General features: G+C 63.1%; 3 protein-coding genes and 1 long non-coding RNA gene across 6 annotated transcripts; 1 reads left to right on the top strand and 3 right to left on the bottom strand.

Moving 5' to 3' along the window:
- Nucleotides 1-1,589: 1,589 nt before the first annotated feature.
- Nucleotides 1,590-2,246, bottom strand: LOC136056540 (uncharacterized). Its single transcript, XR_010622953.1, has 3 exons — nucleotides 2,220-2,246; nucleotides 1,754-1,899; nucleotides 1,590-1,669 (listed from the first exon to the last, which is right to left on the bottom strand). It is a non-coding gene; the product is annotated as an uncharacterized LOC136056540 (long non-coding RNA).
- Nucleotides 2,247-4,708: 2,462 nt separating this feature from the next.
- JUND (JunD proto-oncogene, AP-1 transcription factor subunit) lies at nucleotides 4,709-6,192 on the bottom strand. Its single transcript, XM_065748750.1, has one exon. It carries the CDS (start codon nucleotides 6,092-6,094, stop codon nucleotides 5,120-5,122), a length of 975 nt encoding a protein of 324 aa, XP_065604822.1. The 5' UTR covers nucleotides 6,095-6,192; the 3' UTR covers nucleotides 4,709-5,119.
- Nucleotides 6,193-9,271: 3,079 nt separating this feature from the next.
- Nucleotides 9,272-14,459, bottom strand: LSM4 (LSM4 homolog, U6 small nuclear RNA and mRNA degradation associated). 2 transcript variants are annotated; one of them, XM_065748764.1, is made up of 5 exons: nucleotides 14,386-14,445; nucleotides 14,252-14,293; nucleotides 14,055-14,153; nucleotides 11,824-12,007; nucleotides 9,272-9,546 (listed from the first exon to the last, which is right to left on the bottom strand). In XM_065748764.1, the coding sequence occupies exons 1-5, from the start codon at nucleotides 14,386-14,388 to the stop codon at nucleotides 9,458-9,460; spliced, it is 417 nt and encodes a 138-aa protein (XP_065604836.1). In that variant the 5' UTR covers nucleotides 14,389-14,445; the 3' UTR covers nucleotides 9,272-9,457. The 2 variants fall into 2 exon arrangements, with proteins under 2 accessions (XP_065604836.1, XP_065604834.1); XM_065748762.1 differs by lacking the exon at nucleotides 9,272-9,546 and having other exon boundaries at nucleotides 10,437-12,007; nucleotides 14,386-14,459.
- A 473-nt stretch (nucleotides 14,460-14,932) lies between these two features.
- Nucleotides 14,933-20,060, top strand: PGPEP1 (pyroglutamyl-peptidase I). 2 transcript variants are annotated; one of them, XM_065748758.1, is made up of 5 exons: nucleotides 14,933-15,036; nucleotides 16,678-16,730; nucleotides 18,931-19,047; nucleotides 19,436-19,668; nucleotides 19,822-20,060. In XM_065748758.1, exons 1-5 carry the CDS (start codon nucleotides 15,003-15,005, stop codon nucleotides 20,012-20,014), a joined length of 630 nt encoding a protein of 209 aa, XP_065604830.1. In that variant the 5' UTR covers nucleotides 14,933-15,002; the 3' UTR covers nucleotides 20,015-20,060. The 2 variants fall into 2 exon arrangements, with proteins under 2 accessions (XP_065604830.1, XP_065604831.1); XM_065748759.1 differs by lacking the exons at nucleotides 14,933-15,036; nucleotides 16,678-16,730 and having other exon boundaries at nucleotides 19,014-19,051.
- Nucleotides 20,061-20,460: the final 400 nt, after the last annotated feature.

Genomic DNA, 20,460 nt, shown 5'->3' with positions numbered 1-20,460 from the left:
CAACTCCGAGCGGGGACGAGCTGGGGGGGGGCACCACCGGGACTGGGGACGGGGTCATGGGGACGGGACGGGCTCCTGCCCACCTCTCCGTCCCCACCCCTCGGGGCCGCTGTCCGTTCCCCGGTGCTGAAGCCGGTTGCGTTACCCCACCCGCATAACCCCGGTACCCCCCCATCTCCCGTCCCGGCGTTGAGCAGAACCCCCCGGTTCCCCGGGAGCACTGAGTTCCGGGCAGCCCCGCACCGGCGCCGCTTACCGGGGGGGTTCGGCTTCGTCACCGCTGCTGGGGCCGCTCTCCTCAATGGTGAACACCACGCGGGAGCCCTCGGGCTCGGGGCCCCCCCGGCAGCCCAGCGGAGGCAGCAGCGGAGTCCCGGAGAAGCGGCGGCGGACGGCGCCCGGCACCGACCCCGGTCCCGACGGGGCGGCCTCGACGGCGTCGCGGCAGCGCTGCGGGGGACACGGGAACCGCGGGAGGGGGGCGGTGAGGGGCTCGGGGAGGTCTCCGGGGTGCAATGCTCCCGTGTCCTCATCCCCACCCCCTCCCCGGGGATCCTGAAATGTGGGGGGAACACGATCCCGGGGGACACCGGGGGATGTCCCGGCAGCTCCGTGTGCCCCCTCCCCTCCCGGGATCCCGCTGGAAAATCCCCCGGAGCCGGCGCGCGATTACGCAGAGGTGAATAATAATTAACAGCCCATTAGGAGGATAATTAACTCCGAGCACCATCAGCACGCTGATTGCTGCCTGGAGGCGCCGTGCTGGGACGCTCCCACCGGGGATCCCCCTCAGCCGCCCCGGTACCCCCCAAATACCCGCTCCGGTTCCCCCCCCCCCATCCCGTTCCCGGTGCCCGGTCCGCTGCGCTCTCACCTCCGCGCTCAGGAAGGGCAGCGCCGTTCGGCTCCGTCGCATCGTGGCTGCGTGGGGGGGGGAGGGGGGGGTGAGTGGGGGCTCCGGGTCCCCCCTCGGTGGGGCGTGGGGAGCAGAGGGGCCGTTTACATTTCCACTCTGCCGCTATGGACGGGGCTCGGCGCGGCGGCTCGGGGCTCAGAGGAGCACCGGACCCCCCCCGTGGCCGCCGCAGAACCCCCCGACGTCGGCTCACCGCTATCCCCGAGGGACGGGGACCCGAGGCCGCGGGGACGGCCGCACGCCCCACCGCGGAGCACCGCCGAGCCCCAAAGCCCCTTCCCCAAAGACCGGAGCAGCCCCGGGCGCTCCCCAGGTGCCGCCGACACACCCCTCCCCATTGTCCGGTGCTGACTCGCCCCCCCGTCCCCGTCCCCGCTTCTCCACATCACCCCCAGCCCCACACCCGCCCCCATTACCGGATCGCGCCGCAGCCTCGGCCGAGTGCAGCCGAGCAGAAGGAAGGCGATGTGCGTGCCTGCCCGCTCGCGCCCTCCCTCCAGCCCACCCCGCTGGGGGGGGGACACCTTGCAGCCCCCCCCGCCCCGTGCTCCTCCTCCATCCGTGCCCCGGAACCTCCGTCCCAGCCCCGACCCCAGAGTGCTCGGGGTCCAACCCCCCCCCCCCCGTGGATCTGACACCCACGGGGAGCAGCGCAGGTGGGAAACCAAAGCCGGGGCTGCAGCGTCTTTATTGGGCACAGCGGGATCACCGCGGGGGGAGGCGGGCGAAGGGGGACCCCTCCGACACTTTGCCCTAAGGAAGGAGAGAGATTGGGGTGAGAGATGGAGCCCCTGCCGCCCCCCGCCGCCCCCCAGCCCCCCCCCCCCTCCCACGCACCATGGGCACCTCGTCCAGCTGCTGGAAGCGGGACGTCCTGCAGCGGCACAGCCGCACCAGCAGCATGGCCACGGCCCCCACCAGCACCGCCACGAACACGCAGACGACCACCACCACCCCGGGGTTGGATTTGGAGGGGAGCTGCGCTGTGGGGCGAGACGGGCACCCCGTTAGCCAGAGCCCACCCGAGTGCCTGGGACACCTCCCATGGCACCAGGCAAGAAAGGGGGAGAACACAACACCCCACCGAAGTGGATTTAGGGTGGTGTGAAGGGACAGAAGTTTCCTCCCTCTGGGACCCGCACCCCCCACGAGCACAGCCCCCTAACCCCGGGAACCGGAGCACTGCCGTGGGGACAGGAACACACGGCAGCACCCAGAGCCCCCTGAGCACATCCCACAGCGTGGGGAGGGACTGTGAGCACCGCACAGCCCCACCCCCCCCATCCCACCCCATGGGGCTCACCCAGGGTGTCGGCCCCGAGCTTCCACGGAGGTGGGAGTGGGGTACCCAGGGGGGGATGGGGTCGGCACTGCGCTTGGGGACCACGTGTGGCTGTGCAGTGTGGTTGGGTTGGATGGGGTCGAGGTCGGCGGGGCCGAGCTTGATGTCATGGACAGAAATGCTGCTCCTGAAGAGGTGCACAGAGGCCCAAAGCTGGAGGTGCTCATGGTCGAAGATGGCGCTGCGGTGGTGGTGTGCGGTGCAGGTGGAGGTGTTGCTGAGCTCTCATTGCTGGGAGCTGAGTCCTGCAGATGAGGTTCAGTTGTCCCGGGGCTGAGTGATGGCCCTTGGTGTGTCTGCGTGGTGACACCTGCGGGAGAGCCCGACTGCGGCTGCGACATTGATGCTGCCACCCCATGGATTGTCCCTAAGGAGAGAGCCGGGCCGTGGGGATGGGGCCCAACCCCAAACGTGGCCCAGGGAGGGGCAGGAGGCTGCGAAGCCACTGCAGCATTTGGAGCTGGGGATGATGAGAGCAGCGCTGCAGAGATGTTGGGCCCCCCAGCTATGGGGCCACGCCAGCCTGGGGCACCCACAGCCCCATGGGCAGCACAGAGCTGTGCCAGCTCTGCTCTTATCACTACTTTCCTGTTTGCACAACGGGAGGAGCAGCTCCGGCCCTGCCCAGGGGGCACCGAGCAGACCCAGCGGGCACCCGGCCCCCCCCAGGACCACGTGGCAGTGGCTCTGCTGTCCTCCGGGGATGGGCAGTGTGGGGGCATCGGCCCCACACCATCCACGTGCCACCCCTGCGCCCCGAGTGGGGACTCAGCCCCAGATTCCCCCAGTGTGCCGAGGCACCCACACACCATCACGTCACGGCAGAGCCCCCCCGGGGGTGGGCAGACCCCGCGGACCCTTCTCATGCTGCCCAGCATCCCGCAGCCATCCCGGTGCCCACCCGGTGCCCCCACCCTGCCCGTTACCTGCCGCCAGCAGGGCAGCACAGCACAGCAACAGCACCCGCGCCATTCCCGACCCGACTCGGCCCGGTCCGGTGCCGCCGTCCCAACCGGTGCCGCCTCGGTGCTGCCGGGGCCGCTCTGCCGTCTCTGCCGCCGCTGCCGCCGCCTTTATGTGCCCCGGGGGTGCGGGGGGGGGGAACAGCGGTGCCCCCTATCGGCACCGGTCGGCGATGCAGCACCGGGAGGGAGAATTCCCCCCGCCCCCCCCCCCCCCCCGAACCCCCCCTTCGTGCCTCGGGTGCAGTGGGACGCGGGGCGGGGACGTGGGGATGCGGGGATATGGGGACAGGAGGATGGGACGCGAGGACGGTTTGGGGATCTGGAAACATACACGGGGACACGGGGACTTGGGGGCGGGGGGAGGCGGGGACGCACGGGAATAGGGATGTAGGGATGGAACAGCGCGGAGATTGTGGGAACGGGGACAATGGGGAACGTACTTGGGGAGAAGGGAGTTTGGGCACGAGGATGTGGGGACGTGAGGACGTGGTGCAGACACGAGGCACGGGGGATACGAGGACGTGGGGTCCTGGGGCACGCCGTGCCGGCTGCAGCCCCAGCACGGCCGCAGTTGGCCGGGCTCCCCGCCAGCCCCCGGGGGCCGGGACGTTCCGTATTGGCACAGCCCGGCCCGGCACAGCCCTCACCGGAGCTGCAATAGGTCCCCACCCTTCCCGGTGCCACCACCCCGCCCTATGCCACCGCCGCCGCCGCCCCACAGCTCCAAACGCGTTCCGGGAAGGGCCTCATTCCGGGGAAACCGAGGCACGAGGCGCACCCTGGGGCGCTCCCGGCGCTGGGGGGGGAGGAAACAGCTCCGGGCCGGGGGGGGACGGGGGGGTTGTGGCACAGCAGCGGGGCCGCGGCAGGCTGCAGCACGGAGGAGCAGGAAGGAAAGGGCTGGGGGGGGGGAAGCTCACCCCGAAACAGTGCCCCAGTACTGAGAAGGATCCCGGGGTCGGGTGGCAGCGACGCGCACCCATGACCCCCCCCCCCCTCGGTCCCCCCACGTCCCCGGGGTCCCATCCCCACTGAGGGTACTCCGTGGAGGCAGCGCAGCCGGCGCTGAGGGGGGAAGGTGAGATTGGGTGCCCCCCCCTCCCCCCGTGTCGGCAGCTGGGAAGGACTGAGCTCCTACTGCGGTCGGTGTCCATTCCCCCACCCCCGTGACCCCAGATTCCCCCCCCAAGAAACACCCAAACCCCGTCCACCACCCGAAGGCACCGCCTCCCAGTACCACCACCCCCCCCAGGATCCCAGGGGCTCCCCCCATCCCCACTGCACCCCCGGGGAACCCCAATCTCCCCCCTCCCTCTTCCCGCCCCCCCCTTCCCCTCCCCCACCCAAGATGGCAGCCGCTCTCTCGGCTTCCTGCCCGCACCGCCCCCGCCGCCCCCCGTCCCCCACTCCCGGTTCCTCTTCCCCACCCCCACCCCCCCCTTCACCCCTCCCCCCCCCGACGACGCACACAGCGCAGACGCGGTTCCTGAGCGGCGTTTTTACTGCGGGGCCTCAGTGGAATGTGGCGGGGCCGAGGCCACGCGGGACCGCAGCCGCTCCGCGGGGGCGGGGAGAGCCCCTCAGAGTCCGTTGCGGGGAGAAAAGAAGGGGTCCCCCCCCCTCCCCCCATAGTCAATTCCTCCGGAGCCCCCCCCATCAAGGTCCGCGCTGGGGCGGGGGTCCCCCAGCCCACCAGGGGGCGCCCTCCGCAGCCCCTCAGTCCGTGGGGCGCTCGGCAGTCCTCCAGCCCCCGGGGGGCGCTCTCCCCCACAGTCCGCGCTTCTCCCCCGGTTCCCCTCAGTCCTCCGCGGCCCCGCCAGGCCCGGGGGGGGGGGTGGGGTGGGTCCCTCGGCCACCGCGTGGGCCCGGGGCGGGGGGGGAGGGGTCCGTGGGCCCTCAGTAGGCCGGCACCTGGTGCTGGGGCTGCGGGAGGAGCTGGCAGCCGCTGTTGACGTGGCTGAGCACCTTCTGCTTGAGCTGGGCCACCTGCTCGCGGAGCAGGCTGGCGGTGGAGGCCAGCTCCGTGTTCTGGCTCTTGAGGCTCTTCACCTTCTCCTCCAGGCGGGAGATGCGCTCCAGTTTCCTTTTGCGGCATTTGGAGGCGGCGATGCGGTTCCTCAGCCGTTTCCGCTCCGCTTTGATGCGCTCCTGCGTGTCCATGTCGATGGGGGACAGCGGAGGGCTCTCTCCGAAGCTCGGCACCTCGGGCACGATCTGCGGTTCGTCCTTCAGCGGCGGCGGGGGGGGAGGAGGCAGCCGGGGCTGCGGGGCCGCGAACGGCCCGGGCTCGGCGGCGTAGCTGACGGCGGGATACGTACTGAGGTTGGCGTACACCGGCGGCTCCGGGGCCAGGCCGGCGGCGGGCAGCTCTCCCCCGCCGCCTCCTCCTCCGCCTCCTCCTCCTCCCGCCGCCGCCGCCGCTCCCCCGTTGGGGCCGCCGCCGCCGCCCAACTGGTTCTGCTTGTGCAAGTCCTCCAGGGCCTTCACGAAGCCCTCGGCGAACTCCTGCTCCTCCGAGGCGGCCGCTTTGGGGTAAAGGAACTGCCCGCTGGTCGGCGTGGTGGTCACCAGCCCGTTGGACTGGATGATGAGGCGCTCCAACTCGGGCGACGCCAGCTTCAGCAGCCCCAGCTCGGCGGATCCCAGCAGCCCCGCCGCCGCCTCTCCGCCCGCCGCGCCCGCCGCCGCCGCCGCCGCTCCCGGAGCCTTCAGCGCCGCCGCCACCTGCTCAGGCAGCGCCAGGCCGAGCGCGTCCTTCTTCATCATGCTGCCGCCGGGGAAGGGCAGGAGGAGCCCGCTGCTGCCGGAGGTCGGGGCGAAGCCGCTGCCGAGGCCGCTCAACACATCATCATGGTAGAAGGGTGTTTCCATCCTCCTCCCCCGCCCGGCTGCGGGGGAACGGGGCGGGGGGGAGTCGGCGTGGAGGAGGGGGCGCGGGGCCGAGCGCGAGCGGTGCCCGGCGGGGGGAGGGGAGGGCGGGGGAGGCGGCGGTGGCACCGACCGCGGCCCCGCTCCTCCGCGCGCACACACGCGTCTGCCGCCGCCGCGGGCCCCGCGCCGCTTTAAATACGGCGGCGCGGCGGCGGTGACCTCACCGCGCGGCGCTGCCATTGGCTGCACATGACGTCCTCGCACGCCTCAATTTGCATAAGGGGCGTGGCTCCGCCTCCCGGGGCGGGGGGAAGCGCGGCGGCGGTGGCCACGCCCCCTCCTGGCTCCGCCGTCTCCGTGGCGACCGCCGGGAACGGCGCACAACAGCGCGAGGGCCGCCGGGCTGACGTCATGGCGGGGGAGGGGCCGCACGTGGGCCCCGCCGGGACTCACGGGCACAAAGGGAGGGAAAGAGGGGCGGGGGCGGCGGGGCCGTCCCTGTCCGACGGGTAGCGAGTTGGGCCGCGCTTCGCGCCCCGGTCCCGGTCCCGGTCCCGGTCCCATTCCCCCCGCTCCGAGGCGGCGCGGCGGTGGCCCCGCGCGTCACGGCTGAGTCCGCGGGCGGCTGAGGGGGCGGTGCGGCGTCAGCGCTGACGTCACCGCCCGCGTGAGGCGGCGGAGGGACCCCCCCTCCCCCCCCTTACCCCTCCCCCACCGCCCGTCGCCGTGCTGGGGCCCGGGGCAGGCGGGGAGCGAGGCCCCGGGGCCGGGCCGGCCCTTCCCGCCCAACCCCATCATTACGGGCGCGGCCTGCACGGCCGGTTCGGTCCTTCCGGGCCGGGGGGGCCCGCGGATGGGGACGGGGACGGTGCCACGGGGCGGGGAGCCCCACATTTCCCCCCCCCCCTCGTGCTGCGCTGGGAGCTGTGAGCGCGGCCCCATTGCTCCACGTCCCCAATTTCAGGCAGTGCTTCTTCGTCCTAATGAGCGCTTAATGAAGGGGCACAACCCTGCGCTGTCCCGACGCGTCCTCGGTCTGCGCTGCTCTGACCCTTTGTCCCCCGATACACCGCGGATCTGTTAGGATTTGTACGCCGCCGTGGGGTCCCAGGGGGTACTGCCACAAACAGCACCCACACTCCTCCTCACCCTGACCCCATTTCCCCTGAACGTTCCCCATATCTGTTCCACGTGGGGCCCGCTCGAGGGACAGCCCTGCAGTGCCAGCGCCGTGAGTCCCGCTGCCATCGGTACCGACCCAAAGGGCCCAGGGCCGCCCGGGGGGGGGAAGAACCGGGCCTGGCCAACAGAACCACTGCCCCAAATCCCTGCGGGGAGCACGGAGAGGCTGCGCTGCCCCCAGGGCCTGGAACGGCCCGAAACAAGAAGGAAGAAAGGAAAAACAAAAAATACAGCAACAACAAAAAAAAAAAATCAAAAGGAAAAACGAGGAGGAGGAGGAGGGCCCGGCACGTATTTTTAGTCGCTTAGCGCAGCCCTGAAGTATTTCGGCAGCCACTCCCTCCGCGTCGCGGGCGGCCGCGGTGTGACTATTCCTGTGCTGCCGCCTCCCGAGCGCAGCGCTTCTGAGTCACCGCGGGCAGCGACACGGCCCCACCAACGTCACGGCCGTGGGGAGATGTGGGGAGCGGGGCTGTGGGGTCACTGTGCCCACCCCGCGCTGAGCACGGAGCCCTTTTTCCTCCTCTCCTGCTGCTCTCGGCGCAGCGCTGGGGCTCTGAGCCACGTCTGTGGGGCAGGGAGGGGTTCGTGGGGCACACGAGGCCGGGGCAGGACGGGATGCTGCATGCACGCGGAGGAGGAGAGACGCAGGGGGAGCGGGGCAGGGTGCGGTGAAACGAAAGCAGAAGAGCAGCAGAGCTCCGCGGAGCGGGGTGTGAATCGCCACTGCTGCTTCACGCGGGGTTCGTGCAGGCAGAGCGAGCAGGTCGGGAGGGGAAAGTGTGACACAGGGCTCGGGCGCGCTGAGTTTCCAGCAGGGAGGACGCAGGGGGAGCCGGCCGGGGGAAGAGCTCATTTCAGCCCATTTCCTTGAGCTGGGGAGCGATGGGAGGACCGGCAGGGCTCGGCCCGGAGGCGCAGGGGGTGCAGGAAGGAAGGAGGTGGCAACAGCTCGGCAATTTGTTCCTCCTCACCCCGCACACGTCTTATACATGTTAAAAAAATAATAGCGATAAAGGCACGTTCTGGGCTCACTGTATTCCGAACAGTGGTGAAGGCAGAGCGGGTTACAATGGGGAAGGGGGAAAAAAGCAAGCAAGCAACCAACACAAGAGCAACAAACCTTCCAAGGAGGAGTTACAGTATCTGCCTTTACCCCAAAATTAAACTGTTTCATCCATCCCCAGAGCTCAGGTGAGGCCCGGAGCCCCTTTCTCCCCCCTGCCACCCCCTGTGTCCCCATGCAGACTTTTGTTGTGCATCAGCTGAGAGGTTTTCGGGGCGTGTTCTGCTCGCACCCCATGGATGGAAGACAGAGCAGCCTGAGCTCAAGACACGAAGGACCATCCTTCACCTGCAGGAGGGGCACACTCCCCCCAGGGGAGGACGTCTGAGCAGCTGCCAGAAAATGGAAAGACAAATAATGGCAGCAGTCAGTGCCCACGGACCAGGAAATACGGTTGGAAAACACTGCTGTGCCTCAGGAATCAGAGCTGGTGTCACAGCATTCAGCACGGGGAAAAAGACAAAATGGTTCATCTTAATAACTCAACTGCTTTCAGGAAGAGAGAAAGAAAACACATCCTGAGCACAGACAGAGGGGCACTGCGACCTCCTGGGAGAAAACAGATGCGTTTCCTGTCGAGGGAACCTCAGGTTAGCAGTGCTCCCCTCAGCCACACAGAGCTGACGTGCAGAGGGGGAGCACACGGCCCCAGCCCGCTCGGTTCAAACCCAACCAAACCAACCCCTGAGGCCGCTCAGCTTCACGCACCATATCCTCAAGTTCAGTGTTTTTAAACCAAAATTACAAACGCACCACATCACCAAAGCTTCAGGTGTTAAAAAGACAAAACAAAACATGGAACAAAACGACAGCACAACCCTTCCTGGAAGCGTCTGCCTCAGGTCTTGTGACGACGTACAGGAGATTCTGTTCAATTAAACCCAGCCAGCAATTACACAGTGCTGAAGTTGGGTCCTTAACCACGGGTGGTACACTGCCAATTACACTCGCTGCTTAAAAGAACTTCACTTTATCAGATTAAATTGCGACACGATTCGGGCATGGATCGACCGGCGGAGGGGTGGAAATTGAACACTTCTGAACTCATGGCAATCCTGAGGTGATAAAAGCGAAGAGCACTGTGGCACCGTCCCTGCCCGGGGTGTGGGAGCCCCTCACTGCTTTGCTGATTGCCTGCCTGGCTTCTTTTCCTGCTGCCCTCTTCCACTGCCTGGGATTCCTCGGCCACGGCCACCGAACACTCCTATGGGGAGAGAAGAAAGGGCAGAGACAGAACAGCATCAGCACCAGCCTGTAACATCCCCCACAGCTTTGCTGTTTGTTACCTTCTCCCAGATGTGCGTTAGAGGCAGAGAGGGGTCTTCCACACTCCTCTCTCGCCACTTCCAGAGCCTGTGTGTATTCACCAGGGGCACGAACTCACCTCCTGCCACCAGTGAGCTCAGCAGTGCCTCTGGTGCTTTAATGTGCCCTCTGGCTAGCTGTGTATCGTCCTAAATTCAAGTTTACCTCTTCTGGAAAGCGAAACCAAGGAAGAAAGACCCAGTTTTAAACCAAGCATCTGTCAGCAGTGGGATCAGCATTATGCTGCACCCCCTGAAAGCTGGAAAGTCAAACCGAAGAGCAGCAAAGAGGGCGACTCACCCTCAGGGCTGCTCAGCTACAAAACAGAAAAAATACATCCCAGTCTGTCACTGCCTTGCTTCTGGACAGGGCAATCCATACCTGGGGGAAGTGATGAGACCCAGACGCCCTCGTGCTGCATAGCTATGGCCCCCTCTGTCTTGGGAGCCACTGACTGCCTCCCAGCCCTGCCCTCCCAGCTCCAAACCGCTGCAGACAATCAGAGCAGCTCACTCCAGAGCCCTCTGCTCTGGTTGTTCAGCTGAGACGTGTCTAAACCAGAGAGGAAAAAGCTTGCTGCTAACCCTGCAGCCCTTTGGAAGCAGCTGGAGCTCTGCGAGCACTGAGAAGCTGAGCAGAGGCTGCACTACTTCTGCATTTAGCAAGCCAAGACAAAGGATTACCAGTGTCAGAAACAATAATCCTTTCGACTGTGTGCACAATTATAGCTTTCCTTCTGCCTGCTGACCTCTCAACAAAATTGTCCTGCCCTTTTCCCCCCCCCTTCATGTCTCAGTAATGAGAGCCAAACCTCTTAGCTAATTAGCAAATGCTGAAGCTTCCCTTTAAAATATTCCATCAGCGAATTTAAGCTGCACATCAAAACAGCAGGGAGCTCCACCTCAAACAGAACTCAGCCCTGCTCTCCACAAGGTGGATATTTCCACAGCAGAGAAAATACTTCAGCTAAAACGTCTGTCCAAATAACCATATCCAAAAAGCTGCTGTGCCAAGTGCTTTGGACACTGAAAAAGGGAAGGAGGAAAAATAAAGGCGTCTTCAGAATTGTAAAGGTCACTTCTGCGTGCTCAGAGCTTTTGGGAGGTGGCACAGGCACAGAGGGATTTTCCTCCCGAAGTCCCTGGGAGCTGTGGATGTGGTGCCTGGCGTGGCACGATGGCCCCAGGTCTGTCCCAGCCGTGCTCCCAGGATTCCTCACATAGGAACAGCACAGACTGCTCGTTAAGGGCACTCCAGGGAGACCTGCTCTTTGGCAGCTCCATCCCCAGAGCTCCTTTTAAAACCCAGATCCCCTGAGTTGAAATCAATGTTGGTGTAGCAAGGAAGCTCGCCTGGCATTTAAGCTCTCAGTGCAGGTTAAGCCTGTACCAAGGATCCCTGGGGCTGGCAAAGGGGATGAGCACGGTGACCAAAATGTGAATTGCAAAGACATGGCAGGAGGTGTGAGCACAAGAAATGGTTCTCGGGCACCCAGCAGGACTGCGCTCAGAAAGGGCAAATATTTCCCCAGGCTGAAGTGCTCCAAGATAACCCAACCACAAAAAATGGGGCAGGGAAGGGAGAGCTGCGCTGACCTATTTCTGGGGAAGTGGCAACCTCCTCTTTTATCAGAAAGATGAATTATTCATTTGGAGCAGGAGGAAAACAAACCCTCGGATATCTCATGTTAAAAAAAAAGAAGAAACGAGCAGACCACAGGATCAGAAGTCCCATCCTAATGGGAGAAAAGATGTTTTCCTGCCACTGGGATGGTCAAAGCCAAGTCCAGCTTCAAACAGAACAGCCACTTGTTTCCCTCCCACATCTGCGAAGCTAACAGACTCCAGAAGTTTGGTGGGGCCGTGTTCTGTAAGCAGCCAGGAGGGGCAGAAACAGACGGGTTTGGAGACTCTCCTAAGCTCCTGCCCAGCCCAGCAACGAGGCAGGCTCATCCCTGGCACGTCTCCTTCCTGCTCTTTGGCAGAGGCTGACTTACAAGCCAGGCAACACACTCACTCAACTAGATCTTGCACAGGAGCAGCTCCAGCTTCTCATCGATCAACAGCTCTGGGCTCAAAGCTGAGAAGCATCAGCCCTTCCTTGCACAAGAGGTGAAATTGAAAGGCAGGAATTCCGGTCACCCCTCTCGGGACTGCAGAGCAAACAGGATCATTACCTCGTCCAGCACCTCCAACGCCACGGCCTTTCTGCTGCTTCTGCTGTTGCATCCCACCACGGCCTCTGCCCTTGGACACCACCTCTTCTTTCACCATGTCAATTATTTCATCGGGGATCCGAAGGTATTTGATGGTGCTGCCACGAATGTAGCACTCTGGCATCCTCCAGAACTTGTCCCCGTCCTGTGAGGGAGCAGTGTGTTAGGCTGAGCACAGCACCACGTGCTCTTACATTGCTTTTTGGCACTCGGATATTTCCATCGTTTTTGGAGAGTGTGGCAGATGCAGCCATCTTTTCTCAAAGCATTTTATCCATAACGAGCTGCAAAATTCCTCTTTTCTCTCCAAAAGGTGCAGCCCTGCAACCTGCTGGGGACAGGGGGCATTCAGCCACGAGCCACTGAGTTTCAGCTGTCCACAGCTGCCTTTGACTCCCACAGAAAACGAAGGAAGGAGGGGCTGAGGAAACAGCACCTTCCCTTCACTTCTCCTACAAGAAGAGGATCACAAGTGGGACAGGAGAGGGAAACGTGGTAAGTTACACACAGCTGCTGCAAACAACCAGCTCAGGCAACACGGGGCACTTCCAGCAGAGGCACGAGCACAGATTTCCCCTGCAGAAGCCACCTGACAACTGCACTCCTCTGCAGAGTGCACGGGGCAGCGAGGCAGCGTCCAGCTGGGTGTGGGGTGCACCCAGCAGGCGCAGGAACCACGGCTGTGGAAAATAAGAGCTTACAGATCACATTAAAACAAACCTTCGGGTGCCAAGTTACAGAGCAGCTGCCTCTGTGTTTTGTTTAAGGCAGTTTCAGGGCTTTGCTAGGACACAGCCCATCAGGGCTTCAGCTCTTGTGGCTGTGGGAATAGGAACTGCGTGTGAAAGCTGAACAACAAGTGATGTAAGCGGGAGGAGGGACAGAGCCCTGCGTGCTCGGCTCTGCTGCAGGACTTGGCTGCACGCAGGCTCCTCGCAGCCGTCTCACACGGACAAAGTGTCCACAGTGTCTCAGAGAAGTGGTGAAACCAGAATGCCTCATTTCACCCCTCCAGGATCAAGTCGTCCCCCTATCCCCACCCCCCTCCAGAGTTATCTGGGGCAACGCAGCATGCACAGACAAGCCCCACGTGCACGAGACGAGGCAGAGGAGCAGCCTTCTTCAAACAGGCACCCAGCAAACCCCACCCTGCCTGGATCCGCCCGGCTGCACTTTGGCTCCCGATGCAGGAAGGGATCGAGCCAGGTCCCAGGCTTCCTCGTTCCAGCTCCCCGGGTAAACAGCCGCCACCACCACCCCATGCCATCTAGTGGCTGGTCCACACCGTGCTCCCAGCAGCACTGCGGGGGCACCCGGGGGTGGGAGCGAGCTGCAGAGCACTCACTGGGAATAAATGCTGAGGAAGTGCTCTGCCCCCAGCAGCACAAAGCCACTTTCTGAAGAAGTGGTCCTGAAAACCAGCACCTCTTGTTCTGCAAACATCAATGAGGCTTTGCCACTTGCCACCCCTTCCTGCAGAACCTATTTGCCCCACCAATTTGTGGGTCCACACGTTTTTAAGACTCACTGCTCTACCCTTAAAGTCCTTCTTAAACCTTTGGCTGGTCACGTTTATGTGCAAGCATCTCCGTGCCCCAGCAGTACTGGCCAAAATCTTCCTGCCATGGGTTCAGCGGGCACAGAAAGGCTGCAGAAGGGTTTTCTGAAGAACAAGGGTTTCCCTGACAGCCTCTCCCACAGAGCTCTGATGTTCTCAGGCACAGAGAACGCCAGCAGCCGGCACATGGCCAGGCGCAGGCTGGCAGGGACAAGACCAGACACTTCTGGCTGAGGTCAGAGCTCAAAGCACAGATCCCAATCTTCTGCAGCACCTTTGGCCATGGGCAAAAGTACCAGACGAGGCACAACCTGAGTAAACAAAAGGCCCTGATTATTTTTGATGTGGAGTTACAGGGCGAGAGGCGGGTGCTGATGAAAGCCAGCACTGTGCTTGATGGGACTGCACGGGGCAGGCACTGAGGATGCAGCTCCGCACTGGGAGGGCTCTGTTATCAGCCCTCCCCTTCCTACGGCCCTCACAGAGAACTGCGTTACATTCACACTCATAAAAAAAGCAGTGCTCTCAGAGGATTGAGGACACAGCTGCAGGGCTGGGGACAAGAGCCCGGCAGCACCGGGGGTCTCCGGGCACAGCGGGGGTCCCGGCAGCGAGCAGGCACGGCAGTCCTTACCCGCGAGGTGCAGATGACCTCCCGCAGGTTGATGTTCATCCAGTTGTCGCAGCTCACCAGGTGCCCATTGTACGTCTCTCCATTCTTCAGTTCCACCAGCTGAAAGAAGCAGGGGTCACCAGGCAGGCACCGGGCCCGGCAGGACGGCACCGGGCCCGAGACCACAACGGGAGCGGGACGGGAGGGCCGGGACTCACCATGGGATGGTTCTGCGCCGTCTTCAGTAACGACAGGGGCAGCTGCGGGGGACGAGAGAGAGGCGTCAGGAACCGGGACGCGGGGCCGCCCACACTCACAACCACCACCCCCCCCGGCCCGGCCCCGCGCTCACCATTGTGCCGGAACCGCCGAACCGCCGCCGCGCCGGGCGCTGCCGCTCAAACCGCCCCCGGCCCCGCGCGGAGCCAATCAGAGCGCGGAGCGGCCCCCTCGGAACCAATCAGAGCGCGGGATCTGGCCTCGGCCGTAAAACATCGCCGAGGCTGCCGGTCCGCCGCGTCACGACAGTGCCGTAAATGGAAAAGCGGGGCGGGAAGCGGCGCCGTTCCGTTCCTCTCAGGAGGAGAACGAGCGCGAACCGAGCGGGACCGGGAGAGCCGGGCGTGGGACCGCCGCAGCGCTCCGAACGGCTTTAACCAACCCCGCCGGGACCCGCTCAGCCCCCCCCAGGAGCTCAGAGTTCCCCACAGTTGAGGCGGCCCCGCAAACCGCCCCTCCCCCCCTCACACCCCGTGGCCTCGCGCCCGGGGGCGGAAGCGGCGCGCGGGGCCGCTCTAGGCAGCGGGGAGGGGCGCACTCTATGGCCGCGCGGGGCCGCTCTAGGCAGCGGGGAGGAGCGCTCTCTATGGCCGCGCGGGGCCGCTCTGCGCGTTGGGGCGGAGCGCGCTCTGTGACCGTGCGGGGCCGCTCGCTCAGTGCGGTGCGGCCGCGGGTCGGGAGGGAGCGGAGATGGAGAAACCGCGGCGGGCGGTGGTGGTGACGGGTACGGGCGGAGGGACCGGGCCGGGGGCGGGGGGGCTCTTCATTCCTTACGTGAGCGGGGGGCGGTGGTGGGAGCCGGGGGCTGCGCTGCGGGACGGGACGGGACGGGACGGGACGGAGGGGGGGGTGGACTGTCGGGGGGATGTGCGGTTGACTCTGGGGTCGTGCCGGGGTACGGGGGTGCAGGGCTGGGGTGGGGGTTACGGGGCTGCCTGGGGCTGTGGGGTGTTGCTGGAGGGGGCACGAAGTGCTGCTGAGGTCCCACGGGGGGGGGCAAGGGGTTCCCACGCGAGGGTTGCCCGGAGGGAGGTCCTTTGGGGTGGGCGTCAGGAGGGGGGGCCCAGCGGAGGGCTCAGGGGGTGCAGAGTGGGATTGGTGCGCGGGGACACCGTGCCACGCACGTCCCCTCCGCCACGAGTGTCCCCGGGTGTCACAGCGCGGCGACCAAACCGAAACCTTCCGTCCCGCGGTGTCCCCCGGTCCCGCGGTACTTTTATTCCCCGTTTCTCTGCTCCTGGGGGGAGATGTGCTCCTGACCCTCAGAGCTCCCCTCGCTGGCTCTGCCCGCGGTGGCACGCCGCTGATGTCGCGCTGAGCTCCGTCCTGTGCCGTTTCTTCTTTAGAGCCCTCTTAAGGAGATAATCCCATAGGGTCTGCGCTGCCGTGCGCCCGGGGGGGCCCTGCAGGGGTGTGGGGTGGCTGCAGCACAGCGAAGGGACCCGCAGCAGGGATGGGTGTGCAGCCGTGTGCGGCTCAGCTGCCTTCACAGCAGCGGTTTGGAGGCACCTGGAGTGCTTCAGCCTCCGGTGCTTTGTACACAAACCGTCCCAGGATGCGTGCTCTCGGTGGCTCTCACGGTTACAGTTTCTTTGTGGGAAACAACACCTGCGTTTGGGTGTCGTGGAAGCGTTCAGAAGGTTTATTCTGGGGAGATGTTGATGCTGGTTCAGTTTGGAGGCCACGGTTGGTGTGAGGATCCCACTGAGGCTGTGACACACAAACCCCTGATGCTGCTGTGTGCACTGTAACCCAGCCGTCACCTGCTGACAGCACATAGGTTTCCATTAGTGTGTCGTGTCTGCGGTCCCTCTCTGTCCTTTGGCGGAGTGTGTGCCTACTGATTGCCTCAGGCTCACAGGGCAGCTCCAGCGTCTTAAACTAAAGCACCCAGCGCCCAGATAAGTGCCTAACCTTTGTGTGCTTGCTCAGGAAAAGATGTTATGGATCACCAGTTAACTCTGAGTTATTCATTAGGAAATGCAGATGCGGGAGTTCAGTGTTTTTATAGCACTGTCACAACCTTTGGTGCCCGGTGTGGGTGGGTCAGCAGCGTTCTGTTTGGTTCCTCTTAAGGCAGCAGAGCTCTTGGTGAGCAGAGGAGGGCTGGGGGCAGACTTGGTGGTGGAAGCATCTGTTGTGGGCTGTTAGAAGACCCAGTCGTGGTCCTCATTCTGTGCCATCACTCAGCTCCTCTGCAACTGACAGCATTCCTAGCCTGGTCAGCCAGGAGGAAGCCTGCCCCGCTGAGGGCTGGGTGTCCCAAGCAGTGGGTTTCCTTCAGAACACACGAACCCAAAAGGCGCAGCCCGCAGCCGTCGGAGTCAGGGCTGCCCTGCTCACCGTGGGCTTTTCTTTGTTGCAGGGTTCGGTCCCTTTGGAGAGCACGCCGTCAACGCCAGCTGGATCGCAGTGCAGGTAACCTCGGAGCACCCGTGGGTGCCCGCCCCATTCCTGCTCACGTTGCTCTTGGCAGCTCTTCTCTAACGTTTGCCACATCCACGGAGGCCGCCCCACCCCGTGTGCAGACACTCAGCTGGGAGATGTTTGCTTCCCAGAAAGCAATCCCTTCCTGGTAGGACTCAAAGAGACTGAGTTCATGTAGTACGAACCCCCGGGCTGAGCCCCTGCACCTGGGAGAAGTCAGATGGCACAGGGAGCCCGCAGCCGTTCTCCTCTTAACAGAGAGAATCCCATTTAAATAACCCAAAAGCAACTTGTCTGATTTTCCCTCAGCTGCAGCCCGGGTCTGGCACGTTGGGCCAGGCTCTCAGCTGGGCACGTTGGCCTTTCAGCCCTCTCATCTGCACAGTGCTCAGCACGTGGGGCTGTGGTTGGAGTGCTCGTGGAGTGGCATTGCACATCGTTTTCTCCCCAGCATTTCCCTTCAGAGCTCGGAGATTAATATCTTCAGAATGCTTTTAAACGAAATCACAAGCTCTAATCGTTGCAGTCAGCTGGTGGCTGGCGTGCCAGCTGCTGAGGAGAGGAGAAACCTTCGCTCCGAGAGCCACCGGGGCTGAATGCACCGAGTTGGGTTCACGCAGCTGAGTTTCTCTCCCTGCACTGCAGAGCTGCGTGTCCCTCAGGTGGAGCGATGAGACCAATTTGGTTTCCTCTTCCCCCTCGTGTCAGCTCTCGTTTACAGGCAGATCCCCCTCCCCTCGCCCATCTCAGCCCAGACAAAAAGGATCAGCACGGCTTTGAGCACACACGAGGTGGGCTTTGTGCGAGGCAGACGGGGCCCTCATGGAGCAGCGTGGACACAAAGGCGTGTCTGAGTTGCTGAGCCCCAGACGGTGTGATCTGCATTTTAATAGAAGAAAAATCAATTAAACAATCTTGGGAAATCCTTTCTAGCTGCGGGGCTGAGCTGGCTCTGCTTTGGTGCATCTTTTCTTACCCTGCATCCTGAGGATAAAGTTCCCTGCTTTTCTTTCCTGCCCTCCTCGGGGTGTGCACGGCCACGGTGTCTTCTGCGGTGAACTCACTGCGTCTGTGAAGTTATAACACATGGTTATTACAGTATCTTCCCTTCGGGTCCCGGCAGCAAACACGAGGGTTAAATAAACGCCTGGGATCTCCTGGGAGAGAGATCCCAGGTGAGTTCAGAGGGGCGGGGGACGCACAGTGCTCCTCACTGGGGGCTCTGAGCTGCGCAGGAAGCCAGCACAGCCCAGCTGTGAACCACTGCATTTCTGTGCCTCCATCCCCAAACTGCCACCCCACCCCATCCCAGCAGAGCGGGTCTGACTGCAGCAGGGCCCGGCCGAGAGCTGGGAGCGGCACAATGGCTGTCGGGGTGTCTAGACAGACCTGATAGGGATATTAAGGGCTCACAAAGGAACCCATTGTCCGGGGGTCAGGGAACGGGTCAGGCGCCTGTGTTTGTCAGGTATACGAGGCAGTGGATAATGAGTTGTCTGGGGGCCGGAGTACATCTTTATTAGCGAGCAGAGGATGGGCTGCGCTGCTCTGAGCGGCGTGCCCGGCACGGAGCCCTGCAGGTCGGGAGCTCGGCGGAGGAGCTGATGGGAGTGACTCCTTTAAGGCGTGCATAAAGCCGCTGCCGTTGGGAAGAGGAGCAGTGTGAAGCTGTGATGAAATTCACTTAGCATCCGAAGCGGTGCTGGGAGCCCCTGCAGCACGCCTGCCCTGCGAGCAGGAGCGACTGCTGCTCAGCCTGCTGGGCCCTGAGCTTCTCACCCCCGCTTCAGGTCGTGTCGCAGCCGTTGCGTTTCCATGCAGTGGCAGTTTGTCCTCAGAACTTGGTTGGGATGTGGGGTTGGGGTGGCTCAGCTGCCTCCAGTGCTCTCCTTTAAGGATCCTTTGGGTTGGGACCCAAAGCGTAACTGAGGCTGCTTCCTCCACACAGCATCTCCTTCCGAGAGCCGAATGTGACTCCACTTGAAAACCACGAAGCTGACCCTTATTATTTTTGTGGGGTTTCTTAGCGTGGTGTTGCTGCTGTAGCTCCCACCAGTTAAATATTGTCGGATCCCTCAGTCCCACACCCCCCAAGCAGAACAAAGCACGTGTGAGCACACGTGGGGAGGTGCTCTGCCCCACCCGTGTCTGACCACCTTCCTTTTTCCCCTTTCTTCCCACGCGTTCCTAGGAGCTGGAGAAGCTCGGGCTGCGGGATGGCGTGGACCTGCATGTCTACGAAGTCCCAGTGGAGTACCAGACAGTGCAGAGACTCATCCCTGCCTTGTGGAAAAAGCACAGTCCACAAGTGAGTGAGTGAAGGGAGGAGGAAGGACAGAGCCGGCGGCTGACACGCGTTTGTCCCACCACGTCTTCTGCTAAATCTCATCCCCCTCTCTCACGAGGACGCGTGGATTTGCAGTGGAAAGAGCTGCAGTTAGTGGGAGCAGCCAGCAGGCAGGGCTGTGCAGGCAGCTCCCCTCCATTTCTGTGCCAGCACTCATCGGGCCGTGATTAATTGGAGCTGAGGGGGGGGGATGGGCTGAGCACGGCCGTGTGCTGGTGGTTGCTGCAGTGGTTGTGTGATGCTGTGTGTGATGCCCGTGCAGGGATTCAGGCCAGGGCTCTGTTGGTGCTTTCTGGGAGCAGTTGGGGGCGAGTGCTGGTCCATCTAACGTGTTTCTTTTCTCTCGCAGTTGGTGGTGCATGTAGGTGTGTCGGGTATGGCTACCACTGTCACTCTGGAGAAGTGTGGCCATAATGTGGGTTATAAGGGCTTAGACAACTGCCGTTTCTGCCCAGGCTCTCAGTGCTGCGTCGAAGGCGGCCCAGAGTGCATCGATTCCATCATTGACATGGACGCTGTTTGCAGGAGGGTCTCAGCCCTGGGGCTGGACGTGGCTGTCACCATCTCGAAGGATGCTGGCAGGTACGGGACGGCTGCTGTGCGGGGTCAGTGCCGCAGGGGACGCAGCTGACCCTTTGGCAGGGTGCTGCAGTGAGAGCACGGTGCGCCCCGTGCTGCAGTTTGCACGCTGTGTTTGTCACGTGTTGCTAACTCAGCTCTGTTTTTCTGTTTCAGGTACCTGTGTGACTTTACCTACTACACTTCCTTATACCAGAGCTGTGGGAGGTCAGCTTTCGTTCACGTTCCTCCGCTGGGAAAGCCGTACAGCGCGGAGCAGCTGGGCCGGGCGCTGCAGGCCATCATAGAGGAGATGCTCAATGTCATGGAGCATCCCGAAGACAAAATCAATTGCCAGCACGAACACTGAGAGCGGGCAGGAGCTGTCCTGCTATTGCACTTCCTAAACTTTTCCCCTGCAGCTGAAATTTGGGGGGGAACGGTCCGACACGAACAGCGCGGCCCTCAGAGACCTCAACAACAAAACCCCACTTCCAGAAATCCACTTTCTTTTTCTTCTTTGTCATTTCTTTCGGCCAGATGTGCACGTTTCAGCCCCAGCAATGAAGGAATCGAGGAGCGGAGATCCCTTCCTTGTCACTGCTCGTTCCCTGAGCTTTACCCAGAGCTGATCTGCTGGCTGTGCCACAGCTGCTGAGCTCCCACGGTGTGCACATGGGACGTGTCCCAGCTGGGCTGCAGGGAATCCATAACCTCCTCCTCCTCTTTGAGTGGGGAGGTTGGGAAGGTGTGCTTTCCTTTCGTTTTGTCTCTCCTCGTTGGCCCAAATGATATTTCCTAATGTGAAAGTGGAAC

Source organism: Cyrtonyx montezumae, unplaced genomic scaffold, assembly GCF_038088225.1.
Source record: "Cyrtonyx montezumae isolate F1298 unplaced genomic scaffold, pur_monq_1.0 scaffold_51, whole genome shotgun sequence".
Taxonomy (NCBI): Eukaryota; Metazoa; Chordata; class Aves; order Galliformes; family Odontophoridae; genus Cyrtonyx; species Cyrtonyx montezumae.
This window is presented reverse-complemented; position numbering and strand designations above follow the sequence as displayed.